General features: G+C 38.4%; 4 protein-coding genes across 6 annotated transcripts; 2 read left to right on the top strand and 2 right to left on the bottom strand.

Moving 5' to 3' along the window:
- Positions 1 to 159: 159 nt before the first annotated feature.
- Positions 160 to 12,487, bottom strand: LOC124306644 (mitochondrial proton/calcium exchanger protein). 3 transcript variants are annotated; one of them, XM_046767476.1, is made up of 9 exons: positions 12,371 to 12,487; positions 11,991 to 12,260; positions 10,766 to 11,235; positions 10,505 to 10,675; positions 9,828 to 10,139; positions 9,240 to 9,719; positions 8,611 to 9,048; positions 5,936 to 8,521; positions 4,677 to 4,965 (listed from the first exon to the last, which is right to left on the bottom strand). In XM_046767476.1, the coding sequence occupies exons 2-8, from the start codon at positions 12,046 to 12,048 to the stop codon at positions 8,090 to 8,092; spliced, it is 2,361 nt and encodes a 786-aa protein (XP_046623432.1). In that variant the 5' UTR covers positions 12,049 to 12,260; positions 12,371 to 12,487; the 3' UTR covers positions 4,677 to 4,965; positions 5,936 to 8,089. The 3 variants fall into 3 exon arrangements, with proteins under 3 accessions (XP_046623433.1, XP_046623432.1, XP_046623431.1); XM_046767475.1 differs by lacking the exon at positions 12,371 to 12,487 and having other exon boundaries at positions 11,991 to 12,319; XM_046767477.1 differs by lacking the exons at positions 8,611 to 9,048; positions 9,240 to 9,719; positions 9,828 to 10,139; ... (2 more) ...; positions 11,991 to 12,260; positions 12,371 to 12,487 and adding exons at positions 160 to 1,536; positions 1,703 to 2,354; positions 2,563 to 2,974; positions 3,170 to 3,475; positions 3,756 to 4,234 and having other exon boundaries at positions 4,666 to 4,965; positions 5,936 to 6,096.
- On the top strand, positions 6,914 to 25,804 carry LOC124306648 (protein TAPT1 homolog). Its single transcript, XM_046767489.1, has 8 exons — positions 6,914 to 6,925; positions 22,695 to 22,953; positions 23,170 to 23,324; positions 23,435 to 23,532; positions 23,628 to 23,962; positions 24,063 to 24,160; positions 24,324 to 24,539; positions 24,655 to 25,804. The coding sequence occupies exons 2-8, from the start codon at positions 22,767 to 22,769 to the stop codon at positions 25,240 to 25,242; spliced, it is 1,677 nt and encodes a 558-aa protein (XP_046623445.1). The 5' UTR covers positions 6,914 to 6,925; positions 22,695 to 22,766; the 3' UTR covers positions 25,243 to 25,804.
- Positions 12,613 to 16,575, top strand: LOC124306647 (protein CREBRF homolog). Its single transcript, XM_046767487.1, has 5 exons — positions 12,613 to 14,246; positions 14,448 to 14,864; positions 14,949 to 15,440; positions 15,521 to 15,643; positions 15,817 to 16,575. Exons 1-5 carry the CDS (start codon positions 13,616 to 13,618, stop codon positions 15,909 to 15,911), a joined length of 1,758 nt encoding a protein of 585 aa, XP_046623443.1. The 5' UTR covers positions 12,613 to 13,615; the 3' UTR covers positions 15,912 to 16,575.
- LOC124306649 (spermine oxidase) lies at positions 17,327 to 22,586 on the bottom strand. Its single transcript, XM_046767490.1, has 4 exons — positions 22,391 to 22,586; positions 21,491 to 22,031; positions 20,918 to 21,342; positions 17,327 to 20,829 (listed from the first exon to the last, which is right to left on the bottom strand). Exons 1-4 carry the CDS (start codon positions 22,569 to 22,571, stop codon positions 20,399 to 20,401), a joined length of 1,578 nt encoding a protein of 525 aa, XP_046623446.1. The 5' UTR covers positions 22,572 to 22,586; the 3' UTR covers positions 17,327 to 20,398.
- Positions 25,805 to 26,704: the final 900 nt, after the last annotated feature.

The raw sequence follows: 26,704 nt of genomic DNA, 5'->3' as shown, positions 1-26,704 counted from the left end.
GAGTGAAAATCGAATGGGTATAACAATATTACCACATATGCCGAAAGGAATAATTTAAGGGCTGCGGTTGACAAGAGGAAGTGGACAGCCGCGGGCAGCAATGATGTATCTTGTCATTGCTCTCTGGTGAGGCTTAATGAACACACAATACACACCGTATGTCTGCAATGCTTTTAATTGGTTACTCCCAGCTAGTTACATCGATCCTCATTCAATACATTTGTGTAAATGGATTTTCTTCTTTAATTCTCGTACGATTTTTATAATTAATTTTTCTTGGGAAGAGAACGCGTCTATCATTGTTTGATCCTACATTCGATAGACTTCAGTCGCATGCACATCTCCGTCGTTTATGAATTACGTTAGTAGGTATTTTTATGTATTACCATTCTGCATATTGTTTCGGATACTTATCCGATTTGTGCAAATTTTTATACATTCTTCTTTTTCAGATTCTCTTCAACTGAGGTATGGTTAGTGCTAATTGCGTTGAACCATTCGTTCATTTTTCGTCTCCGTTTTCTCATATCATTTCAACATAGTCGCTGCTTTTTTCGTTCTTTCTCTTAGATCTCAGGAAATGGAAGATGTGGAGGGGGATCAGGAGTGTGGATTACAAGTGGTTAATCTTCTACAGAGTTAAATTATAATTAAAAATAATGATTAACATAATAATTAATAATAAAGGGAAAACAACAAGATAATAGAACAGCATTTTCAGAAAACGACGTTTACAGAAGTCGTCGTGCACGGCGTTATTCAATTCTTCAACTTTAATGTTATTTGTTTTTGATTTATTATTTTTGTTGTTTATTTTAATTTTTTTAGTTTTTTTTTTTTAATAATTTTTTTCACTTCTCTTGGTTTTACAAACTTTATATGCGTATAATATATAATTGAATCTAAGCGCTTCTTATGCTCAGCGCTCTATTCGCCAAATGAAAATAATCTTGATTCGTTTTTACTAACGAATGATAAAAGTCGATAAGATACTGTAGAATAATATTGGAAAAATCTTTCCGCAATTACTACCAAAGTCAACGAGTTAAATAAACCGAAATTACCTCTACTAATTTCAATCCTCTCGCCTTAACAAAGGTGGGTATACATTTTTTTGCTCTTTTTTTTATTGATTTTTTTTTTAGTTTTAATTTTCCTCTTCTACCTCTGATTTTTGAATTACTTCACCACCTCCCGTATTCTCATCAAAGGGGTAATAATAACGAACTGTTTGAATAATTACTCTTACTCGTGTAGTTGGAATCATCTGTAGTCGATTGTGGTCTTTTAGGAGGGGGCGAGACGTGTCACCTTGCGTTCATGCATAACAAATTCCACATGCCAAGGGCACCCCCTCGAAATTTTACGATTACTTCAAATACTTCGCTAAATCACCATAATCCCTAACAAGATTTCACAATTATTTATCTTTATTTTTATCTTGATCTTTATCATCATCATTGACGACATCGTCCTTAAAGCGTGAGAGGTCGCAGTGTCGCTAATGGTCGACATCTCAAGCTGCTGCTGTGCCTTCTGGAAAAAGAAGGGAAAAGAAAAGATATCCTCTTTCATATTCCTACGAATCATGGGATAAATACTCATATGAACAAAGTTTCACACTAAAAAGTTTTTTTTCGCCGAGGATGCAACGTAGATATAAACCTTGAAAAAATCTCTTATTCCATTCACCTCTTCTTACCTTTTTCTGTCGTTATGTAAAGGTAATCGCTGTTGAATCCATCCCAACTGATCAAATGTGAAACAATGCTTTTCTATTTGTGTCGTTTCCGGTACCTTAACGATATCGCTCTCTTCATCCCTATTAGCGGGATAACAAAAGTGATCCGTGTTCGAGATAATCCTCCGCTTCGCCGGTGAGCGTACTGGTTCGGTTTGTACACATTTATCACATTGTCGTACACGAAACTTCAACGTCAACGTGGCTGGTCTAGTAGCCGAGGATGAGGAGGTCCTTTCGCGATATTCCATGTATGGGGTTTCACTACCTGGAAGGTAGAGTATGTGTCCCGAATCTGAGCGACGGTAAGCGACCCTCTCAATACTGTTATTAACGGGGAAAGTAGTCCCATCAGCCCAGTGCCCATCTTCTTTAATCGGTCGAAAATGAGTTCGAGCCGAAGTCAGCAAATCCTCGTCCGGTTCTTGAAGACTGACGACTTCATGGCTCGGACGTATTTCCTCCCCAGTTTTTACGGGTGTCTTGCATGGTCTGACCGGCATGAAACAGCTACCTGCGTCTGAGCTGTGGCCCAAAGTGGCAAGACTTCCACCTAGTTCACGCCAGGCCCAAGGTCCTTCCGCAATAGAATTTGACCAGTTTACGTTGTACTCTGGAATCGAAAGGAATACATCAGGGAAAAAATCTAAACACGTTGTAGGATATTTTTTGATGACCTACAGATTCTATAACCTTTATCAACATTACAAAGCAAAGCCTGCAAATAGAATTGAACAGTTTTAGAGTGGTGATATGCGTTGGAAGCATACATTAATCATGTTTACGTGAAAATGATTGTTCCGTAAAGAAAAAATATATACCTGTCTTATCTTTATTGCTAGGTTCGTCTTCATAGTCTCCAACATCAATCAAGTCAATGTCCCATGGAATAAGCGGAGAGTCGTCAATAATGGATTCCTGATAAGGTGTATCCATAACGCTGCCACCATTGTTTCCTAATGGCAGAAGAAATGGTGCTTCGTTTGGATCGCTAGGCCAGAGAGGTCCTGAAGGAATGGAAAGAGAGGGAGCTGCCCAAATTGAGGCTGTATCCTGAGCATTTCCTGGACCTGAATCCCAAAGCGCTTCAAGGCTTTGATCAAACTTTGCCTGAAGTTGTGCCAGACGCAATTGATCCAATTCCAGTTCTCTTTCGCTGTCCCTTTCTTTTTCCATTGACTTTGCAAACCCGTAACTTGTATCTTTTTCTTCTGATTTCCCCGATTCCATAGCCTTAAAATTTACGGAAATTGCAATTATGCATATAAACATATGTACGAATCTTCAAACACATTGAACACCTTTGCCGTAGCACTTATAACTTATGATACTTATTCTGGATAAGTAATGCACAGTCTATACATACTACAGCAAACGTGTGAATGTTCACGCTCTTGAAACGATGAAAAATGTACCAGACAGTCTTACTATGGACATTTTGGTCTTCTTGTTACTGCGTGCCTTGTTATTGATGTTGCTACAGTTGTTGGCGTTGTTATTGTTTATGGAAATCCGGTCCTTCTTATGAATAAATTTTTTGGGGGTGGCAGGTTGTAGAGCTGGGAATGCTGCGTAATATCTGAGGGCTCTATCTCGAGGGGTTAGTGACTCTAACGCCATCTTTGGTTCTCCATCTAACGTTTCGCGATCATCTTTTTTATCATCTGAATCTCCTCCCTCCAGTTCCCTCAGCCTTAGACAGAGCTCATCCACCAGTGACTCAACTCCACACTTCTGCAATTCGTAAAGATTTATAAATAATCAAGCAGGTCAGCTTATAATTTATCCACAATATCCCAAGAAGGTGTTAATCAAATTGTATCTCAGACATCGCAATTTGCAGTTTCAAAGAATTTCTTACTGCCTGCATTTCAAAAATGAAATAATTTACCGAGCTGCCTACACGATTTTCAAAGTAACCGTTTTCTAAGAGGAAAGCTTCTACTATTAGCTTTCAATGAAGAAGTCGATTGATCCTTAAATATCAAAGTTCAGAACTATAAAATTTGCACACCTGATCTGCAGCACTGACAAGGCACTGAATGACGGCGCGTTTCTGTTCTCTGTCAGTGGTTGGTGGAGGTCTAGTGGGAGCTCTGTATTGACGGCAGCCACTTTTTGCAAAAGCTCCTGGCTTGTCACAAGGACTGAAGACAGAGTCGGGACGTCGTAGTAGGCTGAGAACGAAACGCGAATAGGCTACAGGGTCAATCCCCAGAGCATCTAGTCGCACCTCCAGCCACTTTCTCAATTCCTCTTCAGCCCCTGTGCCAAATATCCCACCCCCACCTCCGCTGGGGGATGCCACGATCCCAGCCAGGTGCAGTGCAGGGTGCCTCATTCCTTCGTGATAGATCCCTCTCCAACCCGAGCTCCAGCAAACCCTGCTGCTTCCGGGGTGATCATCCTCTCTCCTAATTACCATCCATTTACCAGTCATCATTTCAGCTCATTTCATAGACATTGTCACTTTAGAGGCGAGGTCTTACTGATCTAACAATAAGTGCCAAATACATGGCTGATTGTATAAATATTCATGAAAGTCTATACCGTGCTGTTATCAAAATTTCATCAATATCTAGGTAAATATTATCATTTTCTGTGACCGAGACAAATCACATGTAGCAAATCAAGAACTAGCATATTCAATGAGTATTCACATGAGTACAACGAATGTTGCTTGTTGTCAATCTTATGCAAACACCCTTTATAGTTATTTTTGATGCCATGGGCGGTGCTTTTATCGTCAAATTTTGAAAACGAATAATCGTTTCTTGCAATAATCAAATTAATTTTCATTTGAAAATTGATTACTTCTAAATGTAAGTGATATATAGTTTTCCCATAAGGAAAGTGAAACATGACAATTTTATGCTGACTTGAAAAATCTGAAAATCTGAAAGCCTGGGATTTAAAAGTCTTACCTGTTCTTTTCTCTATTTCTGATTGCTTTCCTTTAGATTTTGGATATTGACTTTGTCAAAACCACCACCCCGTCGTTTCAGTGTTAAGTTTTCATGTGTCCGATGAATTATTTTGCTTAAGTTATGTCAGTTCGGCTATTTCTTTTAGTTATGTTAGTTGCAATATTGCTTTGAGTTTGATTTGTGGCTTATTAGTATTGGTGATTATTTTCTTTAAATAGGTGGGTGGTGGGCGTCCTGTTGCTGCAAGGATGGCAGGTCTCAGTGAAGGATAAGTATTGATTCCTTCCCATGTTGACACTGGAAAATAAATTAGATAGTTAATAAATAAGTATATTATTATTATTACTTGCTACTGTCAGAGTCGCAGTACGACAAATTCGATCATTTTTTCCGAAGAACTCGAGACCTTTTACAAAAATTGTGCAAACCAAGACTAATTATACATATAAAAGTTCTCCCTTGTGTTTCAACGCATACATTCCTAGCATAAAGTACAACCCGTACCATATACCTCAACTTCTGAATTTTGTAGAATAAATATTTACCTACGTTGAATTTTTTAAATTTTGATTTACTATGGCTTAGCCGCTCCTAATTTCATATCGAACCAATTTTCACAGCCCAGATCTTCAAGGCATGCTATTTTTCTTTAGCAAGTGTGCTAGAATGACCTTGACTCTTAGTGGCATTGCCTAAGATAGACATGCAGACATTGGCTGCTGACTGCAAAAACAACCGATCAATTCTAACTGCATAGGTTATACATTATTGCTAGAGAAGTAATACTCGAGTATATGCACGTGTCGCATGGTACATCGATCATGGTAATACCTACTAGAAAATTATTTTGCAGGAACAATTTATGACTCAACTAGTACATCGACCCAAATCTCATTCGTTTAAGAGCAATACACGCAATGACTCAAACTCATTTCACAACAAAGCGATATTTTTTGTGTGGAGAAAGTGGAACGCCAAGGGAACTGCACGAATGACATATAATTTAAAAAAATAGAAGAAATTCGAGGAACACAATGCCTACTAAGGGCTCAGGCTGGTTTGATTGTATTTTCAAAAGTCAGCTTGTAGAAATAACCTTGTTTGTTGCGCTACGCATTTCCCCTGAGTCATACAGGCTCGAACAAACTTGAGAAATGAGATGCGAAACAAGACGTAATGCGTTCGAAACGGTCGGTATATACGACGCAGAGCTTGATTAGAGAAAACAGGTACTCCGGGTTGTGATATAACGTAAAAAAAGTATTACCTGCATGTCCTGAGAGATGATTTTCACCCCGGCCGTGTCTCTCACACACCCCAGTTGGTAAAAAACATGGCGGCCACTAGGCTCTAGCTATTTCTCCCGTGTTCTCCCAACTGGCTCCCTTCTTCACGCTTCTCGCTGCCTCGTCGGTTTCTCCCCTCCCCCCCTTCTCTCGTGCTGACGCGGTCCGATCGCAGCCGACGATGCCCCCCCCCCCCCCCCCCCCCCGATTCGCCGGCCCGTGGATCCGTAGATCGCTATTTGGTCGAATACAATGCGATGATAGGCGATGATCGTATCGCCTCGCCTCGCCTCACATTGCCAATTTGTTTTACTTTGATCCGCATAGATATGTATGCATACGTATGTAGAGGAGTGCGATAATCATGTACGACCGGGCTAAACGCTTGTGCGTGACTGAAGATCCGGTCAAACACTTGTGCCAATACGTGCGTTTATCATGGTAGGTAAGCGTTGCCTGAGCAGCAATTGAAAGATAAACAGAAACTCTTCCATTGCAAAGTTAAACCTGGATTTACGGAACAGATTGCAACATTTTCATCAGCGAATGAGAGAGCGCGGAGTACGGAGACAGAGGATTTTACGGTGTGACGGGTATTCCGGTTGATTATAGGTATACATGGGTGTACCGATGGTTTCAGTAGCTTCGATACGCTCGCGCGATCTTTACACAGGGCACGTTTCACTTGACAACTTGTATTAACTCAGTTTGACAGAAGCCTAGGATTCCAATGTTTAGTTATTAACTTCGAGCTCTTATTTCCCGACACTGTTGCAATATTTTTTTGCCCCTCATTGTCATATGCTGAAAATACAATTATTAAAATGGTGGTTTTTTTTTTTAAATTAGATACACCTTGAACCACTCGGAATTTTCTACATTTATGAACAGATGACGCGGGTACAGCGACATGATTTATTTACCTATACAATCTCTTAAGTAGTAAATATGTCTAGCAATTCAGACCTGTGGTACCACAGACAAACCTGAGGTTTTGTGCTTGTGTTAATACACATACCTAGTTTCTTAAGCTTGAGAGTAAGATTATTATTATTGGCTCATAGCATAAAATGTTAATTTCATATTACAATTAGTCTTCACCATATATTTGAATATGCACAGGGAATACTTCTTGAAGTGTTCGCTTCAAGAAATATGCCCTGTGTGTAATATACATTGGTGACAATAAGCACTCAATAAAACAGCATAGATATCTGTGATGCTGTACAAGATTCTTTGTTTTACACTAAAATTGCGACCAAATAGTACGAATGAAAATATCGAAAATATATATGTTGACTTACTCTCGTTTTAATATAGCAGGTAGTACATTTATGAAATGAGTTATAACAATTTTACTTCATGGATTATATGGTTACAATGTGTACATCTTGCACTATGCACTTGCACGTTCGTTTAATGTGTGCGATATGTACCCCAGGCAAATTTGCGTATGTAACATGAAACTATAATCCTTCACTCAACCGCTGAAGCTGGTTTATAAACAAAGCAATTGCTTGGTATCCAGTGGTGATGACTAAATTTCGGAAACATGGAATGATACCTCCGTTACGAGATAACAAAACTTTTTTCGTAATTTTCGTAATAAAAAAATCATACGATTTTAATAAGCGACACATGTTTGTGGCCAGCGCATGCATATTGTCACTCAGAGAATGAGTAGTAAATACCGTAATACTATTCCCCTCACCCGCACTGCCGCCCTGCCATTCCTGCCTGCATTTACCTCATGCTCTACTCGTTTAAATTATGGATTACGAATAAGTTACACGTGGATGACTCCTGCTTTACAATCTATACAAATTACAAAATGACTGTCACCATTCCATACAAATAACAGGACAGAAGAGGGAATATACACGATCTTATGTTCATGGAAATCTACTATTGTTCTGTAATACCACGTGTTTAAAGGTCGGCGGCAACTTCTACCTTGCATTTCATCATTTTTCGTTGATTATCATATAGTGAATATCACTGGCTCGAAGAAGCGCCAGACTCACGGACACCAAAACGCGTTTTTAGAAACACTGGCATTATTTTCCGTTTCAGTTCAACTGTCTGGGCCCCGAATTTAAATGACTTTATAATATATTGGGTTCATTTAAATGAAATCACAGTTGTTTAGAACCTTCTGCTTTTTTTGGAGGAGGCGGAACGCTCGATGTAACTGTTGTTACGGTCGGATCCCTCACGTCTCTACTTTCTGGTTTCATAACCGACGTTTGTTGCGACAGCTCACTTCTCTCATTTGAAGATGTGCTTTTATTGTCTGTCTTGGTTTCCGCATTTGTAATTTTTGTCCCTGTTGCTTGAACAGTTGCATTGCCTTCAACTGATTCTGCTTGCGAAGATGGCGGTACGATTTTTGGTACATCTTCATGTATCGGCTCTGTTGCTTCTTTCGTTTCTGTTCCTACTTTCTTCAGTGCTTTTTGGATTTGCTCCTCTATTTCGAGGACCTCTTCTTTGTCCATTAGTTCGATGAGCTCATCCATCTGCTTTTTGCTGAGTTTCACGTCTTCTTGCCCGATCAGTTCCACCACCTGCCATGGGAATGAAAATTAACAACCAACCAAGCACACTAGGAAAATGAATCAAAAAATAGATTGTCTTATGAAACGATGATGTTTACCCGGAGTACATCTTCAATTTTTATGGCACCATCACGATCATCGTCAATCTTTCCAAGAATTTCTGCAATTCTGGTTAACCGAGAATCATCGGGAACACTTTGTATTCGTTTTATAGCTGCGATTAGTTCGTCTATCTTAACGAGCTCTGCAGTCACATGCGAATCTTTTTTCTCCTCTGAACTAAGTCCCTCTATCTTCTCTTTAATTTTCTTTTCAGATTGCTCAAGCTCTGCCAAAACTGCGTCCATTTTGCCAATCATCTTGTTCACCTTAGTAAACAGGCGTTTCGCTCCCTTTGACACCTTCAACCCTTCTATATCAGCCTCTCCCTTTGCTTGAGCTTTCATTTTGTACAGTTCCTGAATATCTTCTTGATATTCGGCCATTTCTTCTTTAAGCTCCTTTATTTCTTCCTTTTCCACGGCCATTTGTTTTTCCTAGTAAAAACCCAGGGAAATAATTATGACATATTTCCTAAATTTATTATTTTTGCCTTAGTTAAATAAGAGCAATCTTATGAACTCTTGGTAAACGGGTTGTGAGAAAGGATTTTATTCATTGTGGTTCATCTAAGTTGGTTTCCCAGCGAGTTGGTGAAAAAATTTGTAATTAAGTGGCCTCTACATACCTTGCCAAGAGTGTCTAAAGCCTGCTCCAAGACTTTGACATCTTTAGTAGTGATTTCATCTTGGTTTTGAAGAGTAAGATCAATCATAGATGGTTTAGGAATCCGCTCCTCTCTTTTCTCTTGCCTTTCTTCTTCGATCTTACGCTCTTCTTCTTTGATAATTTCGATATTCGTTCGGTGATCGACCTTACCCTCCTTCTCACTGATAGCACCCTTTGTACGGGTCACCACAGTATCAGGTAGTGCCGATATAGTAGCTTTCAGTTTGTCGGAAGTAGGAATAGTGTCAGAAACCATGAGTGCGCGTGACAAAAGTAATAGCGTTGGAGGTACCTTTTCACCAAGACTCAGATCCAACCATTGCGCTAACTGTTCTCTCAACCTTGAGTCCGGCATTCCATATGCTCTCATTCCTCGAGCTCGACACGCTTGCTGCAATTCTGCTCTCGTCAGGGATTCGACTCCTTCTTTGTCAATCATCTGTCAAAAAACTTTTTTAGTCAAGTGACAGAATGCACTATGATACAATCACAGGAGGAATTGTGGAAATTAAGTATCAGTGGGTGATACTTGTAGAATTGAACATACCCTGTCGTCAGCAGCAAGACTTCTCAACTTCATTCTCAACTGAAAGCGTAAAAAGTTGGTGGTACCAAGAGTTTGTACATCCACTACCCTACATAGCGCTATCAGCTGTGGTCGGGACAAAGAATCAAGTGTTATTTCATCCTCAAACTGTTTACTAAATTTCATTATTTCTTCATTGGAAACGACGGCACCCAATCTAATTTTATAGAAAAAGTCACTGAATTCCTTAGCTTTTTCTGAGTTTCGATCTGACGACTGCACGGCCATATCATCCAGTGTTTTTTGTAGAAACTTGGCTACCTCTAGTTTGACCTAAGAATAATATGATTAGTTGAAGGATAGCTTAAATTTTACCAAATAGGATAGTCAATACGTAACATAAATTATAAGTCAGTATCCACTAATGACAATAGACTATATATTGCCATACTCAATCATGGCTGCTTCTGTTAATTAACAATCAGACCTTTGAATTCCGATAATAAAAACTATTTAAACTAGTGAAATTTTATCTAATTGAAACAGATAGATCTCCGGTATAATTTGTACTTATTCTAGCTCGTATATCTGGAAAATAATCTAATAGTTGGACAACATTTCTTCTTCTAAGGTGGACAAAATCAGAATATTTGATAGAAAACTCTGCATTCAATGATTACAAAGGAAAATAGCATTACCTTCAGTGCCTGTTTCAATTTATCTTCTTTCTCAGTTGCAGTTTGAAAAGTAGATGGTAATAATCCTGGAAATAATTTAATCGCTACTGGCAGCAACAATTCCATAAAGGGCACAATTATGAACACAGAAAATGGTATGAGTCTAAAGACATCACCCGTCGTTTTAATGAGCTGAAAGCAAACATTATTGTGGTATTCAATCCATGCATAATAAAATCAAATGAGGTTTTATTCTCATCCTAAGACAGAGTCCGAACCTACCAGCCTATGCTCTCTTCTGCTCAAGTCTTTTCCACGTAGAATGCGCCATATCAATTTTGCTGAAATCTTCATATCTAATCCCAACAATCGAAACCCATGATAGTAATGTTGTATTTCTGCTTTCACTTTTTGCCAGATCGTTCGTTTTACAGCGATAGCTTTTGTTGGGGATTCGGCTACTGTATTTGTTGCACCAGTAGTGAGCTTATCTTTTTCCGATTGCTCCTTTTGCTCCTTGATGTTTTTTACTGTTTCTTCAACTTTAGAAGAGTGCTCCTGATGCCCGTTCCATGTCAGAGACACGTAAAAATTTCGATTTTGCATGTATAAATGGTTTATAGGATGATAACTTGTTAGCAGCGGTTCTACAGGTTTAGAAAATGTTTGGAAACTTCTCGTACTCGAACAAACTGGTGTGACATAGTTAAGACTACGATAGTGCCCACACCATGTTTTACAGTAGCATCCATCTGGGAAGAAGCAAGAAACAAAGTGAAATAAACAACTCGGGATCTATAATGGTATCTTATGACACTAGTGTGTTACGGATGGATCAAAGTAAAAGATGTCGCAATAAAAAAAATCACGTTTATCATGTAAATGAAATAATGATTTCATTAAAAACAGTCCACTCTTACTGTTTTTAGATTTAATGGATCAAAGTACAAACATGTTTGCGAATATTTCACTAGATAAGAAGATGAGATGAAAATCGAGTGACATTCAACAAAAGTAATAGATGGGAAATAAATCGTATTGAAGAGTCTCGTACAGCTGTTGAAATTCGACTTGCTTTCGAATTTTATGTATAAGTATGTGCCAAACTTGGCTAATTGCTTTACATATGTATATAACATCTGACTTCTTGTTGTAACATACGAATCCTATGGATTTTCGAAACCGGCAATGAAATATAATGACAGGGCCGATTCGATTCCGATCACCTGTTAGATGTATTGAAACCTAACCTAGGTCAACAATTCGCATAGCTAATGCACACAATCGATAGAGTGAATCTGGGAAAAACTTGACGCGGATACACTAAAAGAAAACCAACGAAAATATGATGCCCGTCAGTGGTATAAATAGTCGTGAAATACACGCGTTTCCATGTTACATAAACATGAGATGGCACGTATCGTGTCCCTGTAAGCGATCAAGTTGACGGCACATGTACGGTAAAATGAATACAGTATTAATGATGAACAGAGTATTTTATACGTACGATTGAATACGCTGGATCGTACAGCCATCGTTGTACGGGTATAAAATAATGGATACATTACGAACTATGTATTTTTTCTAACTTTTTTGTGACCGTGTTCCTCATGAAAACACGATAAGACACAGCCATCACAAATCTTCGGACCAGCATGAAGTTTTCTACTAGTCAAATCAGCTGAGACCTCGCAGTTCTGACGCGTTTCTTCTCCACCTCTGTCTGGAATTTTGTTCGCGCAACGTTGCTCACCGTGAATCTGTATTTTTCGGACTACTAGAACAGAATATTTCACATTTTATTTATCCATTGTCGCACCCTTCCTTCAATCGCGTTTAGACTTATTAATGCTGTTATTGACGGACGTTAGTTGAATCGTGACGTACCATTTGAATAGGATGGAACATATCGGATGATGAAATATAACGATTTTTTTTGAAAGCGCGCTGATGTCCAATGTAAGCCGCCATTACGTTTAGTGCCAAGTAAAAACGAGCTTCGTGTTACAATGTTTATTTTCATATCGACGTCGCGCATCGGTGTAAATTATTGAAAGCAAAGAACACGCCCGGTTGGGTTTTGTTCAGGATGTCGATGAAGATGTATGTGATCCGGGTTCAGTACTGGATCGCGATTATCTACGGTAAAAAAATAAACGATTTCCGTGCGGTCAGTTTCTAGATTCTCCTAAGTGAGGTGGCACGCGAATCGCTGATTGGTCGAATCTCTCCTCCGATTGATCGCGTTCATGTGACCTTTTTCCGTTTATGCAAAACTTTGGGATATTTTTCTCATGATCTCGTGGCAAAACAACAACAGGCGAATTCTACTCTTGAAAGTTTAACAACGACGTTGCTTAGCGCGTCCAATAGTTGTACAAAACTCCGTGGACAAGTGTTCTACGTATGTGCTGTGTGTGTCGGAAGCTACAAAACAAATGAATCACCGCTGCTGAATATAATTTTGCAAAATAAAAAGATTTTCCTTGATTTCGCGATGTTGTCACGGCGAATATTTGCTGATTGAAAGTCACGGTCATGCGTAAGGGAGGTGAACACGGAACCACTATGTGATCCTGGTGCTTATAGTTCTGCCATCAACATCGAGACAGAATTCAGAGAAGAGAACAGAAACAATTTTATTTGACGACATTCATTTTCTAATCTACGGCATATAAGACGTTCCATTGTCTTCTTCAATCGTTAACCAGCCACTCAACTTGGTCTTTGCCAGTCTTGGCGTTTTCGTTACCATTGTCACGCGAACTTGTGCGGAACATCCTGTTCTTATTGTTACAACTCTCATAGAGACTTGCTCTTATCTATCAGCCAATAAGAGATCGGGACACAAAATTAGCCCAAATAACGTGTTGTCTACTGTATCACGATTGATTACAGTTGCTGTTGTTGCTAAATTCACTGACAGGTCATTCACTCTCGAAACTATTCCAGATTCCCTACGGTAGAAAAATAATAATAAATTTGGCCACTGAGTGAAATGTAATGAATCACCAAGATGTGCAGGTCGATATCTCAACCGACTAAATAAAACCAGACACCCAATCATTATTCATATTCCTTTACTTCGCTTATTTTTTTATTCGATAATACTCTCTCGACATCTAAATACAAATGGGCGACTCAACCTATTCGGATTTCCTTCTCGGCTTCGGGGGCAGCACCATTGACGGACTTATAAAACAGGAACCAGCGCAGGAAATGGTGCCGTCATCCGCTTCTGTCCCGATACCTTGTGGGCACAGAGGTACTAGAGGTGTCTATGACCAATTCTCACCTTCTCCGTTGACCGCCCCGTCAGCTTGGGGGTCCAGACCGGACCACGTGATTTCACCCTTTAAGATAGACCCTGATCAGCTGGATACGTCATTCAAGATGGATGATGACGATATATTTCAAGTTGACAAGGCTGACTTATTCCAAGGTCCCACACTCGCTGAATTAAATGCTAACGATGATACTTTACTTGGCGATTTAAACTTTGACGATTTACTACTGCCCGAAGAACAGAATCAGCCACTCAAGATGTGTAATGATTTGACGCAATCCTCCACCTCCCTCTTTGGGAGTGGATCCAATTTTGCTCCTAGTAGTTTTCCACAATCTGGCCCTTTGTATCGCAATATTCATAACTCGCAGAACTCTTGCTCTGGCTTTCACACGAATGGTGGTATCAGTCTTATGGAAACAGCCGAGACAACCAGTCCCCCAGCATATCCTAGTCCAGGAACAAGTAATGTAGCAGGTACTATTGTAATTCAATTATATTTGAAATATTTCATAAAGTTACATGGACAGGCGATAAGTCCCGGTTGAAGCTGTCACATTTAACAAAGTCAGCTTGAAATTCCGCAACTTCAACAGCAGATTTAATTCACCTTTATTATATTTATTCAAAACCATATTTCAGTTGACAGGTACCTTCAAAGATTTTCTCATTTTACAGGCAGTTCAACGGCAAGTTCGTCAACGTCACCCCACTTAGTACCTCGGAATCCAGCTCAGTCTACGCTTCATGAATTGTTGATGCGAAAGGTTGATAACCCAACAACTAGCCCAATGCGAGGACAGATAGATCCAGTATTGGTAATGGGGGGAAAACCAAAATCTTCCCGATTATCAATGTCTGCACCTTCCCAAACTATAGGATTGGAACAAATCTGGGCTCGGAGGGAGCCCCGACAGCACCTACTAAGCACAGGCAGCTTGGGACTGGCAGAAGCTGGCTCTACCAGCAGTCTTAGTACCGGTGGGGCACTCAGCCCAGATCCCCTCAGTCACCTTGATCCTTTGAGTCATGATGAGGAATATGAAGACAGCGACGACGATAGCGACCACTATGATGACTACAGTTCCGACAATGGTAGTTCTTTTGACACCCGAATTCCTTTGATTTTGATTCTATTTTAAGTGTCCAAATTCTATCAACCTCAATCATGGCTTTCAGACTCCGGCGGTAGCGATGTCGAGGAACAAAGGGGCGTCAAAGTAGCTGGTACTGGTGACGGAAACAGAGAAAGTAGGCACAGTAAGAAGGAGCGCTATTTTTGGCAGTACAACGTGCAGGCAAAAGGCCCAAAGGGCCAGAGGCTGGTAGCTCGGGCCCGACTAGAGGATCCGCATGTGTTGAACGAGGCCACAGACCCGGTATTTAGTCCGCATTGCGCTCTGAGAGGCATAAAGCACAGTGGTAAAGCTCGTAAAGGTGATGGAAACGACCTGACACCGAATCCCAGGAAGCTCTGCAGCATTGGACGGGAGTTGGATAAACTTTCAAGCGTTATAAACGATATGACGCCAGTCTCGGAATTACCCTTTAATGTTCGGCCCAAAACGCGCAAAGAAAAGAACAAACTCGCATCACGTGCCTGTCGTCTGAAAAAAAAGGCTCAACACGAAGCCAACAAGATTAAGTTGCATGGTTTGGAGCAGGAGCACAGTGAGTTTATTATTGAATTGACGACAGTCATTTTTACAATTCGGCTGATTACTAACATAGAGATTATTAATTGTCCGTAGGACGACTGATTCATGGCATCGCTCAGATAAAGCAAACTTTAGCTGCAAAATTGATTGAGGCTAATCCAGAGAAACAGGAAGAACTGACTCGACAAATGGAAAAAATCTGCAAAGCAGCAACTAGTGAGTATGCAACTATTTCAGTCTCACTGTAACTTGAATTATGGCAATGCCTTGCAACCATAAAGTGCACTGCTATAGTTCAAATGTAACAGCGCGTAACATATTCAACATGTTTTGATCACGAGAGGCATGACGTTATATTAATGATATCTTTATATGTATTCCAAATGAAGAGGTGCGAATCGCCGGCCAAACCACCGAATTCGTCAATAAAGTGTTGGACAAGGTCAGAGCTGGGGTGCCCGATGGAGGAATTGATGATTTTTAGTATACAGTTGTTTTCATCGTTATGTGTTTCGTTCAACTATGTACAGAGCACGAAAGATTTTATGGAATACATGCGAAAGCAAGGCTACATTTTTTGTTATTATAAAATGACACGATAAATAACTATTAATTTATTACTTATCATTAGTGTAGTAATGTATATTACGTTACCTATAAACGTATGTGTATCCGAGGACCGTAAAATTTAGAGAGAACCACGTTTAATTCCTTTGCGGTATCTCACTATGAATACCTTCAACTCTCGCTTCAACGTTCGTAATTATTCCGTCTCCGCGTTTTTTTGGTAAATTGAAACATTAAATTACTGTTTTCCCACGCAATGGAAGATAGTTCAGTTTATATTCTATGTATTTTCGGAAACTGACAATAAAATGTTTAACTAGCTTTTATTTATTTTCGAGGGTCTACATCAGATGTAGGTAATACAGCATTGTTGATTTTCTATTCGAGAAGTAATTTATGGGAAACAATATCTTGAGAGAGCGAATTTTGTGTAAAATGTAATACTGAATAATAAAACCAGCCAACACGATCCTCGGATACAGAAATGTAGTTGACTTGGTCTACCTCAAAAAGTAACTCTATACCTGCTACAATATTTAAATGGCTGAAAAAAAAATCGATTTATACGGCGATATACATAAGTATATATGTATACTATTATTATACGCGTCGCAAACAGAACAGTAGTTTTTAGTTAATAGATTGGGAAATTGCTCTGGCAGCGATCCCTGGTAGCATATATATATATATATATATATATATATATGTGACTTTTGGTTTTTAAATATTTTATTAAATATATCTTATTATATAATGATATACAATCTGAAATATATGTCAACCTATAGCCAAACTGACACTTAACTGAAAATCGATCAGAACTGATTGTAACTACAGCGCTCCAAATTTGAAACTTGATCACATTTACTTGATAACATTTTTGGAATACATGGGAGCTGTGTCATTTTGACTTTAGGTACTCAAATATATTTATACATATATTTGAAAATCTTTGATACACACCTACATATATATATTTTTTTTACATTACTTATAATGGCCTCGATAGAAGAAATTGAGACTGTCACGTTGTTTGAGAATGTTTAATTTCAAGCGAAAGACTTTACGTCGAGCAGAATGAAATAATAAATTAGAAATTGAAGTTTGAAAAAAAAGAAAGAGCTATATGATGTTTGAAAAATCTGGGGTTTAATATTTTTATCATTTTCAAAAAAAAAAATCGCGCAAGGGGTGAATAATGTAGGCAGGCTACTAAATAACGCGACATTGCAGCTGTACCAAAAATTTTACTACCATTATCAGTTGTTTGTCGTTATAAAACTTTTTGGAATTAAACAAAACTAATCAAGGAATTCGCCAAGTTTTTAGGCATTTCCGATAAATAAAGCTGCGTTCGGTATTAGATCTGATTCCTCGATTACCTTGAAACGCGTTGCGAGAACAGAGAAGAACACTTTGAAATGTGTCGTGAGAAGAGGCAAGAAGCTTTGCGTTTCGAAGTAATCAAGGAATCAGATGTAAAAACCGAACGCACTAAAAAAGTATGTATATTTTTTTAAACTTTTTTTTAAGCATAACCACAACTTTTACAAAGAAATGTGTACCATTAGACATTCAGTGAACGATCCATTGTTGTGTGTAGCCTGTATAACTCATTTTAAGAATTAAAGATAAATTTGAAGATATACAGTCTTGTGTTATAATTATTTTTAGAAAAATATAAACAAGTCTTAATGCACAGTAAAATCAAATTGGGATAAAGGATCATCCGTATTTTTGTAAGCGCTTTTTTGATGATATTTAAAATTAAATTTAGGAGTGAAATTTGGCCGTAACAGTGAGCTATTCGATGAATTGAATATATTATGCCAAAAACGTGATTGGCGTGTTACAATTGTGTAAAATTATTCTATGCCTTATGGAACGTGGGTATAACTATTGTGTGTACATTAAACATTTTTACCGGCGATTAGAACGATAGCTTTTGACCGGGAAGGACTGGATATCTTCATGAACTTTAAAAAATACACATTAATTTGATATTTTACAGTTAGGAATTTTAGAAATCAGTTGTAAAGAATCAACAGTTGATTTTGTGATAAGTGAATAACGATTTTACACACGAGAACTTGTCGTCCAACAGTCAAACTTTTATAAAAAGAACATTGCAACAAATTTCATTATTGGCGATTGGCTTCTATTGAAAGTTAATAAAAGTGGAGCAATAATTGACGTGCAAATTATATCTCTAGCAAATTTTGAACACAATGACGCACCCGACGAGCAAAGAAGCTTTTTATCCTCAATGAAAAAATTTATTGTTTTATTAAGTTCGAATTTATTGATATCGCAACTCGTATTATTGTACCAAGTGAAATGTAACAAGTAACTTACGAAGTGAAATAAGAGATTACAGAATGCTGCTACTTGACCTGCGAGTCCTTTTGATAATTGCGACTGAATAAGAACTGTAAAACTTTCAATCATGATAAAGGTTATTTTATTCACATTATAAATATCCATAATAAATATGTATGATTAACGACAACGTACACGTATATAAATAAACATCGCATCATCTGTAAAAGGTTACAGTATATATAATAGAATAAAATTATGATCAACTGAAAATTGAGTCGACACATTTTACTGCATTCAGCAAGTGAAAAAAAGTAGTAACATAACAAGTACCTAAAGTAGTTACTGGTCATTTCACGCAAACGAGCTTTGGCTTTGTGCATTCTTGTACTGATCTGAAATAGCTTTTTATACATCAAACATTTTGATTGTTATAATACTGCTGGTATAGCGAGATACCATACGAAATCCAGTGACTGTTAGTTCGGTATACAAAGTACTTTAGGACAATTGGGTAAAAGACATGGCTTCTAAATGATAAGTCTATATCTTTACACACATTATAAACAAAATGTACATCGATTGCTACCAGTATCGAAAGGCCTATTAATTTTACTGAAAATGACGTAAAATTACGACTAGACTAATCTCATCCTCGCCACGGCATCTAGTGTGTACACGATCGCTAACCGATACTTATATAGAATATTGCATGAGCCCCCATGCTAACAAACTTATACGAGTTTCACTTTGAAAATGCATGTTATTCAGTAGTAAGGTACTTTGGTATAGATGATCGCAAGATCCCAGCTCTGTCATCGATAACAGCAGAGATTATGCTAATATATCTATATAAATCTGCTCACTGATGTTATTTTAGAACATTACCATGTACTGCGAATCGATTAAGCTTGATGAATAAAGTCATCAGAGAACAAACGCTTTCGTCTGATTTATACAAGGTTCGATGTCATCGACAGGAAAAAAATGTAAACCTTCGTGTTGGCAATCGATACAGCTAGGTCTACTTGCACTTATTACATACAAGTAAGGGGAGAAATTCACGAAACGTGCAACATCCACCTGTCATTTTAAAGAAATATATATGTATTCAATCACCACTTTTTGGTATAATTTTTAAGGCGCGGTAAACCATGACTTATTAAATTAAATCAATTTCAAAGAAGGTTCCAATTATTTGCCATAAATGACGGATATTATTTGACTAGATTTATGTCACAGACAATGTGATACATGAAAAATTGTTGTGAATAAGCTTTGCTGCCTGAATTATGCGTACCGCTATTCTCATCGAAATCTAATACTAGACAGATATTTTATGTACATAACGTAGGCAATCATGAATTATATTATATTTACAACGTTGCGATCTACGTGCGTATAAATCGGAATCATATACAAAGCATTAGTAAAATTAAGAAGTGGATAAAAAAATTATTTCAGCACAACCTCATAGGCTTAAAAGTATTTGAAACAAACTATTGTTTCATTTCAATATAGCTGTATAATCAAACGAATTAGAAGACATTGAGCTACGTTACTATATATCATCTACTTACAGTTCCTCTTATTACAGGGAAGCAAAAAAACTAGCTTAAAAATGAATTATTTTGCCCTAAATTTTCTAATACAAGCAATATTGTTTGCACGATCAAATCACGTCACACAGCTGTGTTTTGTATAACAACTGCATTTTCTGAGAGTATCAATGAGTTTAAAAGTTAAGTGCAATAAAAATTTTTTCACGTACGTTTTGTATCACTTGCTGGAATTTAAAAATACATACGTTTCCTCGGAGTATGTACATAGCGCGTATGTAAGGCGAAGATCAAAAATAAAATACTGAAATTGCTCTAAATTATTCTCTATAATGCGCGTAATGATAAAACTCAAAAGACTCTCGATATTCATTTAATTAATTTTAAAATGTGAGATGTGCAGGAACATTTTTTTCCCATTCTGGAAATCTATACGCATGGTGTTTGCTTAGGCCAAATGGTCAATTAAATTCTTAAGTCATTTTCTTTTGCTCTGAGATGGAATGGGCTGAAAGAATAATCGAAACTAATCTAGAGAAATGCCTTGGATCCATGAACTGAGATCACTTGTCTCTTCGCAACTGAGACTTAGTGGTTGCTTTTTCTTTTTTCTCGAGTCTAGAATAGTTTGCGCGGCCCGTCTGCCTGTTAAATAAGCTCCATGAACAGTACTGTAAAACGACGAGTGAGTATGTTCCCCGGCAAATGTCACTCTTAAATTTGTTGCATCGTCGCCACTGTGCAAAGGTTCAACAATGGTTTCGATATCCATCTGCCCTGCGCCAACTGCTATTGCTGTATAAGAACCTCGACTAAATGGCTGTGAGTGCCACGAAGTTGTTACGCAGGATTTTGGTACAGGGACAAACGGATCGTTGAGGAATCTTCTCAGTATAGACGTACACGCTTCAGCTACCTCTTTTGTACTTAGCCTTTCCATGTATTCAGCAGCGTTTCCTGGTGTGAAAATCGTTTAACATGTATAAAAAGATGTTGCTTGCTGTTGCCCAAGTTTCAACAGAGGAGCAGATTATTTTTTGCTCACCAGATATCCAACCAAGTAATAACGTATCTGAAACTTTACTGAACGAGTAAATTTTCCGGAACCAAGTTTTACTTAGATCCTCTTTCTCGGCCTCTGGCAAACTCCTGTCATCCCAGAGAAGCATGATTTCAGATATTCCTGGATTCAGGAATGGTCTTTCGTACTCTAGGAATATTTTATCGACAGTTCCAAATAAGAGCCGATCTATAGCATCTAATTTAGAAGCGGGTAATGGCGGCTTGAACAGCTCACGGGCTTTTTCTTTTAGTACACCCAACGGTAAGGTGCAAACAATTTTTTCTGCAAAAAATTTCTTGCCATTTTCACAACACACCTCTACAGGCCAATCTTTTGCGGTACTTCGTATTACTGTTCTATCAGAATCATCAGAATCAGTACCATCTGTTGCATCTGCATTATCCCACCTAAGAAGAGTGCATTAACAATACCTAGATTGTGTGAAATGTTGATTGAACCTCTGTGAAAATCTTTGCATTCAACCGTCAAGAATATCCATTACGGATCGAAGATCTAATTCAGTATTGAAGAATTTTTTGAATTCAATCCACTTACCTTATACATGAGACGATATGCCTAGTGCGAATACAATTTTTAGGAATGTGTCTGGCAACTGGTTCCAGAATCGCGCTGTACCCTTGCGGCAAGCTTATATTTCCACCCTGAAGTTCTGCATAAGATCCCATCTCCAAGAGATCTACTTCGTCCATTGTATCACAGCCAGTTATGCACGTTTCTCTTTTGAGCAAACAGTCAAAAAGTAATTCTCTTCGTCTCCTTTCTTCGGGGGGCAGTGAAGAGAGATAAAGATGAGCTTCAAGTGCAATGTGAGCACCTACACTGTCTACTCCCTCAGGGGGGCTGTAGGCACTTAAAAAATATTCCTCACAGCGCCTTAGGAAACACACATAGGCTTCGTAAATTTCTTGAAGCACTTGGAATGGCACTTGTTTTCCATCCTCCATTGCTGCTACTACCTTATGTGGTTTTGGCACGCTTATTATGTCTATCAATCCGTTTGCCATTGCTAGTTCGAATATCGGGTTGCCCAATACCCCATGGATCCAATTAGCACCTAACTCGATCTTTTCATTCCCTGGAAAGATCAATATTTACAAGTGATCCGCAATGGTAGTTCAAGTTTTACATCGGGATAAATGTTGAGGCGAAATTACAGTGGAGAAAAATAATCCCACTCCAAGTGGAACATGAAAGACTTTAGAATAGTTTGAACCTAGGATGTTGATCGTGATTATTTGAAATTTTGAAGAAAATGTTACCGAATCCTCCCGTAACAATTGGTTCACCGATTTTGTTCAAATTACAAGTTCGATAATTTCTCACGCAACGGAACGTGTCACGACACAATTAACTGTGTACCGATCGTAAGGCATGTCTTCAAAAATAATAGAAGCCGATAACGCAAAGTATTTTTGAGGTTATGATAAATGTTACCCATCTCTATAGCGACAATACGTCCTCCTATACGTCCTCTTGCTTCAAGCAAAACAAAATCGGTTTCTCCGTTTTTTAAAAAATGGTTGGCCGCTGCCAAACCGGCCATTCCAGCCCCAATAATGATTATTTTCGAATAAATTTGATCATCATCCGAATCTCTCGTCGATGATTCCGCCATTTTTAAATGCCTGTCGATCCAACCAGATGCAACTGCACGTCCATAGGTACAGCATGCATGCAATACATACGGCAGGGCCGCTAGGAGGAGGGATTTTTGCTACAGTGCTGTAGAACTGAACAGCTGTTCCGTGCAAGACTATGTCCGTGAGTCAAGAGGAAGAACTTTTCAACGTGCATATTCGCATCGAACAGAATGAACACGGAAGATGACAAGCCCGTTCAAAGCGAAGCGATGTTTGCAGAGAAAACACACATCAAATTTCGAGGTCCTAGCAAGGCGTCAGGATCGCAGGGAAGTCGTATAGAAACTGTCAATTTTCAACCGAGTCGTCCTGCAACTCCGAAGCTGTCAGTTAAACAGGACAATGCAAAAAAACACGGTACATATATTTCCCAAGAGATGTTTATCCAACTACACCGTGCACTACTCTCCGAATTCTTCCAATAAGAATCGTTATCCTCACTCATCATCTTTTATTACATCGGTTCTCTTAACGAACGCAAATGGTTTTCGAGGTTACATAGCAACTGTTTTAGTTTGATTTCAATGATCCGACTATTTGACAATTATCAAATAAATTGTCCCATCTTAACAGGGATATCGCTGGGTCAATTTTTGAAAACAGAATTGACACGCGGTTATCAATTGGAACATGATGAAGAACGATACTCCGCCAGACGAGAAAAAATATATTCGTTTATGAAGATACCCAGGGAGCTGGAGAAGTTCATGGCTTATGGGTTTTTCCAGGTGAGTGGTTACTGTGAATTCTCATATTTGTTACTAATCACAACGAACAAAGACTTTGCGTCCGAAGGAGGAAATCAGAAGTTCAATATAAATGCATGTCTTACTATCAGTGTGCAGATTCATTCCTGTTTGTTTACACTTTCCTGCCCCTGAGATTCGTCATGGCTCTTTGGGCGGTAGTAACACGGCCGTTGATGCGCTGTTTAAGGTGAGTTGTGTAGTTGCTGCAAATAGAAAATTAAGCCTTCGGTGTTAATGAGTCAATAAAGTTTGTCGATATTATTCCTTTTGTTTTTGTTCTAGAGGTAAAAAATTGAACGACAAGAAAGGAGAGAGGTTATTAAGGCCGGCAGAGGTTTGTGATCTTCTGAAAGGAGTCGTTGTTGTTGCATGCTGGGCTGCAACCTGGCGAGTAGACACTTCAATGATGTATCATCTTGTAAAAAGCCAGTCCGTTATCAAGCTTTATATTTTTTACAACATGCTAGAAGTTGGCGATCGGCTTTTTAGCGCCTTTGGACAAGATACAATTGACGCCTTGTTATGGACAGCCACGGAACCACGCACTCGTTCTCATTCAAACCACACCCGCCATCTTGGAACACTGCCTCACCTTCTTTTTGCCTTTGCTTATGTCTGTATCCTTTTCAAACAAAGATGGACATGCACTATTTGATGCTATTCGATATGTTTCCTTCTTCTGCATTGGATTGTTTATTCCTTAAAACATTATGCCAGTGCTGCATAGCATTTTGGTGCTTTTTCAGGCAACCACTCTTAACGTGGCAATAAATAGCAACAATAAAGGTTTGCTAACCATCATGATGTCCAACAATGTAAGTTGCTATTACATTTTGAAAATGTACACTATCTGCAAAGTATCACCCATGCGTGGTATATGTTATCAAAATTCGATTGCTTCACCTGATAACAAAGTGAATAAATAATGAATCCATTGTAACATGTGAAATTAATATTGGATTTTGTATTTCTTTATAGTTCGTTGAACTAAAGGGATCAGTCTTCAAAAAGTTTGATAAGAACAACTTATTTCAAGTATCTTGTAGCGATGTCAGGGAGCGATTTCACCTAGCTGTTCTCCTTCTTGCCGTATGCTTGCAAACCATGAAGGAATATTCTTGGAAAGCCGATCGTCTTGTCATTCTTCTTCCTGATTGCATACTCGTACTTGTGGCAGAAGTTCTTGTTGATTGGGTAGGTATTTACCTATTTTACAAGGGGAAGGGTAACTGTGTCTCGTGTACTAATGTAAGACACAAAAACGAACAAGCATCTGACGAGTAAATGAAAATTCCCCTTGCTGTCCAAGGTAAAACACGCATTCATCACCCGTTTCAACGAGCTTCGATCGACCGTATATAGGGACTACACGGTTAGCCTGGCTTATGATATGGCGCAGACACGGCAGGAGACGGCATTTTCAGACCAATCCGACCTGGTCGCACGTCGAATGGGTTTTATACCCCTTCCTCTTGGCGTTGCAATGGCACGTGTACTGTGCACGACTTTAACTCCTACTGCCAGACCAGCGAATTTGATTCTTTTTATTATGGCGTACCTTGTTCTCATATCGTTTCGGGTTCTGAATAGTTTGGTAATACTAGGGAAAGCATGTGACCTCATCGCGTCGCACGCTCATTCAAATGCCACCGAATCAAGTCCAACGCCTGCCTCTCGGGAAGCAGATTTTAATAACGTTGATACGACCAAGCCGACTTCGGCAATGGCTATTTTTTCTAATAGCGCAGTAAGCCTGAATAATGTGTGTTTGAATGAGGCCCTTTTGAAGTCAGAGAAGTGTACAAAGTCAGAAATTTCTGAGCAGAGTCTCGCTGCAGCCGTTTCATCGGGTAAGAGCGTTGTGAGAGCAGGTAGTGAGCCGCTTCTGCCCCAATGACATAAAATTTTAACGTCCAGATTTCATACCTAATTTTATTTAAATGTACGTAATGCAGCGTGGTATATGCCGTGAATATCCAATGAAGCAGATCCGAAGTCCGCATGGTGCGGGCCATCTATAGAGACTAGCTCAAGGGAAAAAATCACCTTGAGTAGCTTGCAGGGATCCGCTTCAAAAAATATTCACGGTATGCAGATATGTATGTATATAAGCTATAAATATTATATGTATATGTACACGGATGTTTTGTTTGGAAGCAACACTTCTTCTTGCTCTGACCTGAAAAATTTGTAAAAAAATCCTCACCTAGTATATATTTTAATTCCAGTTTTGAAAGATACTCTCTGAATCCTCAGTTTTCTCATTCAAATAACATGGAGAAGGTGTACATTTTTCTTTACAATGGTTACCACTCAGCAGCATTTAATGATATGGACTTGATCCTGGAAGCAATTTTTGAAGAATTAAATTCTTCACAGAAGTGTCTTTTGAATTTCTGTATTAAATTTGATAGCTAGCCACTGTAAACATTTACGAATAAATTTACACGTAAAATTGACTTTCGAGCCAAGGCTTATAAAATTTGACCCATTCGGACGAAGAATTTCGCAGAATCCACACCTTTAAAGAGAATATAATTCTCTAAAAAATACTTTCAGCATCAAGTCTATATTATTAAGTGGGGCTGGGTGGTGAAAATTAGAAGAATATAAAATTACTACTTCTCCATGTTATTCAAATGGGTAAACTTCAAATTCCGAAAGAAATTTTTGAAGAGTGGATTTAAGAAATATCCTCGAGCGTGGATTTCTTTTTTGCTGTGTAAAAGTTTTTCTGGCAGAAGCGAAACAAAATGTTGCATTCAAACGAAACAACTTAATATATAATTTATGGTAAAGATGGCCAGGGTGACTTTACATTATCGGGGTAGTGAAGTATTTATGCTATTATCCATGGCTACAGAAATAATCCAAATATATTGTGTACAGGAAGTTTCGATTAATTATGCTTGATCCGAACTCGACCTGTTGCTAGTATCGCAGTCTGTATAATATACCTTGGAGTGGAAAATGAATCTTACAATTAGCAAGTCAGTTTGATGCTAAACTTTGACTTCTTTATCAGGTGCAATTGATCGAAACATCACGTACATCTACATGTTCGAAAGGTATATATCTTTACGTACATATGGCGGATTTTACATGTATCATATTACATATGTCATACACATAATTCTGGTAAACTACCAAAGTTTCGAAAAATCTTCATGCCTTGGAAAGCGAAAACGGGGCTGAAGTATTTTTGCTCGGAGGCATGTTCGGTTGAATCACGTTCTCTGCCTTACCATCATGACTAATTAACATAATATTTTTATTCCATATGTGTTACCGTGCATTTATCTACACAGTTTAGGATGGTGCTTTATTTTAACATGAGCAGTATATTATTTCTACATATG

This window comes from Neodiprion virginianus, chromosome 6, assembly GCF_021901495.1.
Source record: "Neodiprion virginianus isolate iyNeoVirg1 chromosome 6, iyNeoVirg1.1, whole genome shotgun sequence".
Taxonomy (NCBI): domain Eukaryota; kingdom Metazoa; phylum Arthropoda; class Insecta; order Hymenoptera; family Diprionidae; genus Neodiprion; species Neodiprion virginianus.
This window is presented reverse-complemented; position numbering and strand designations above follow the sequence as displayed.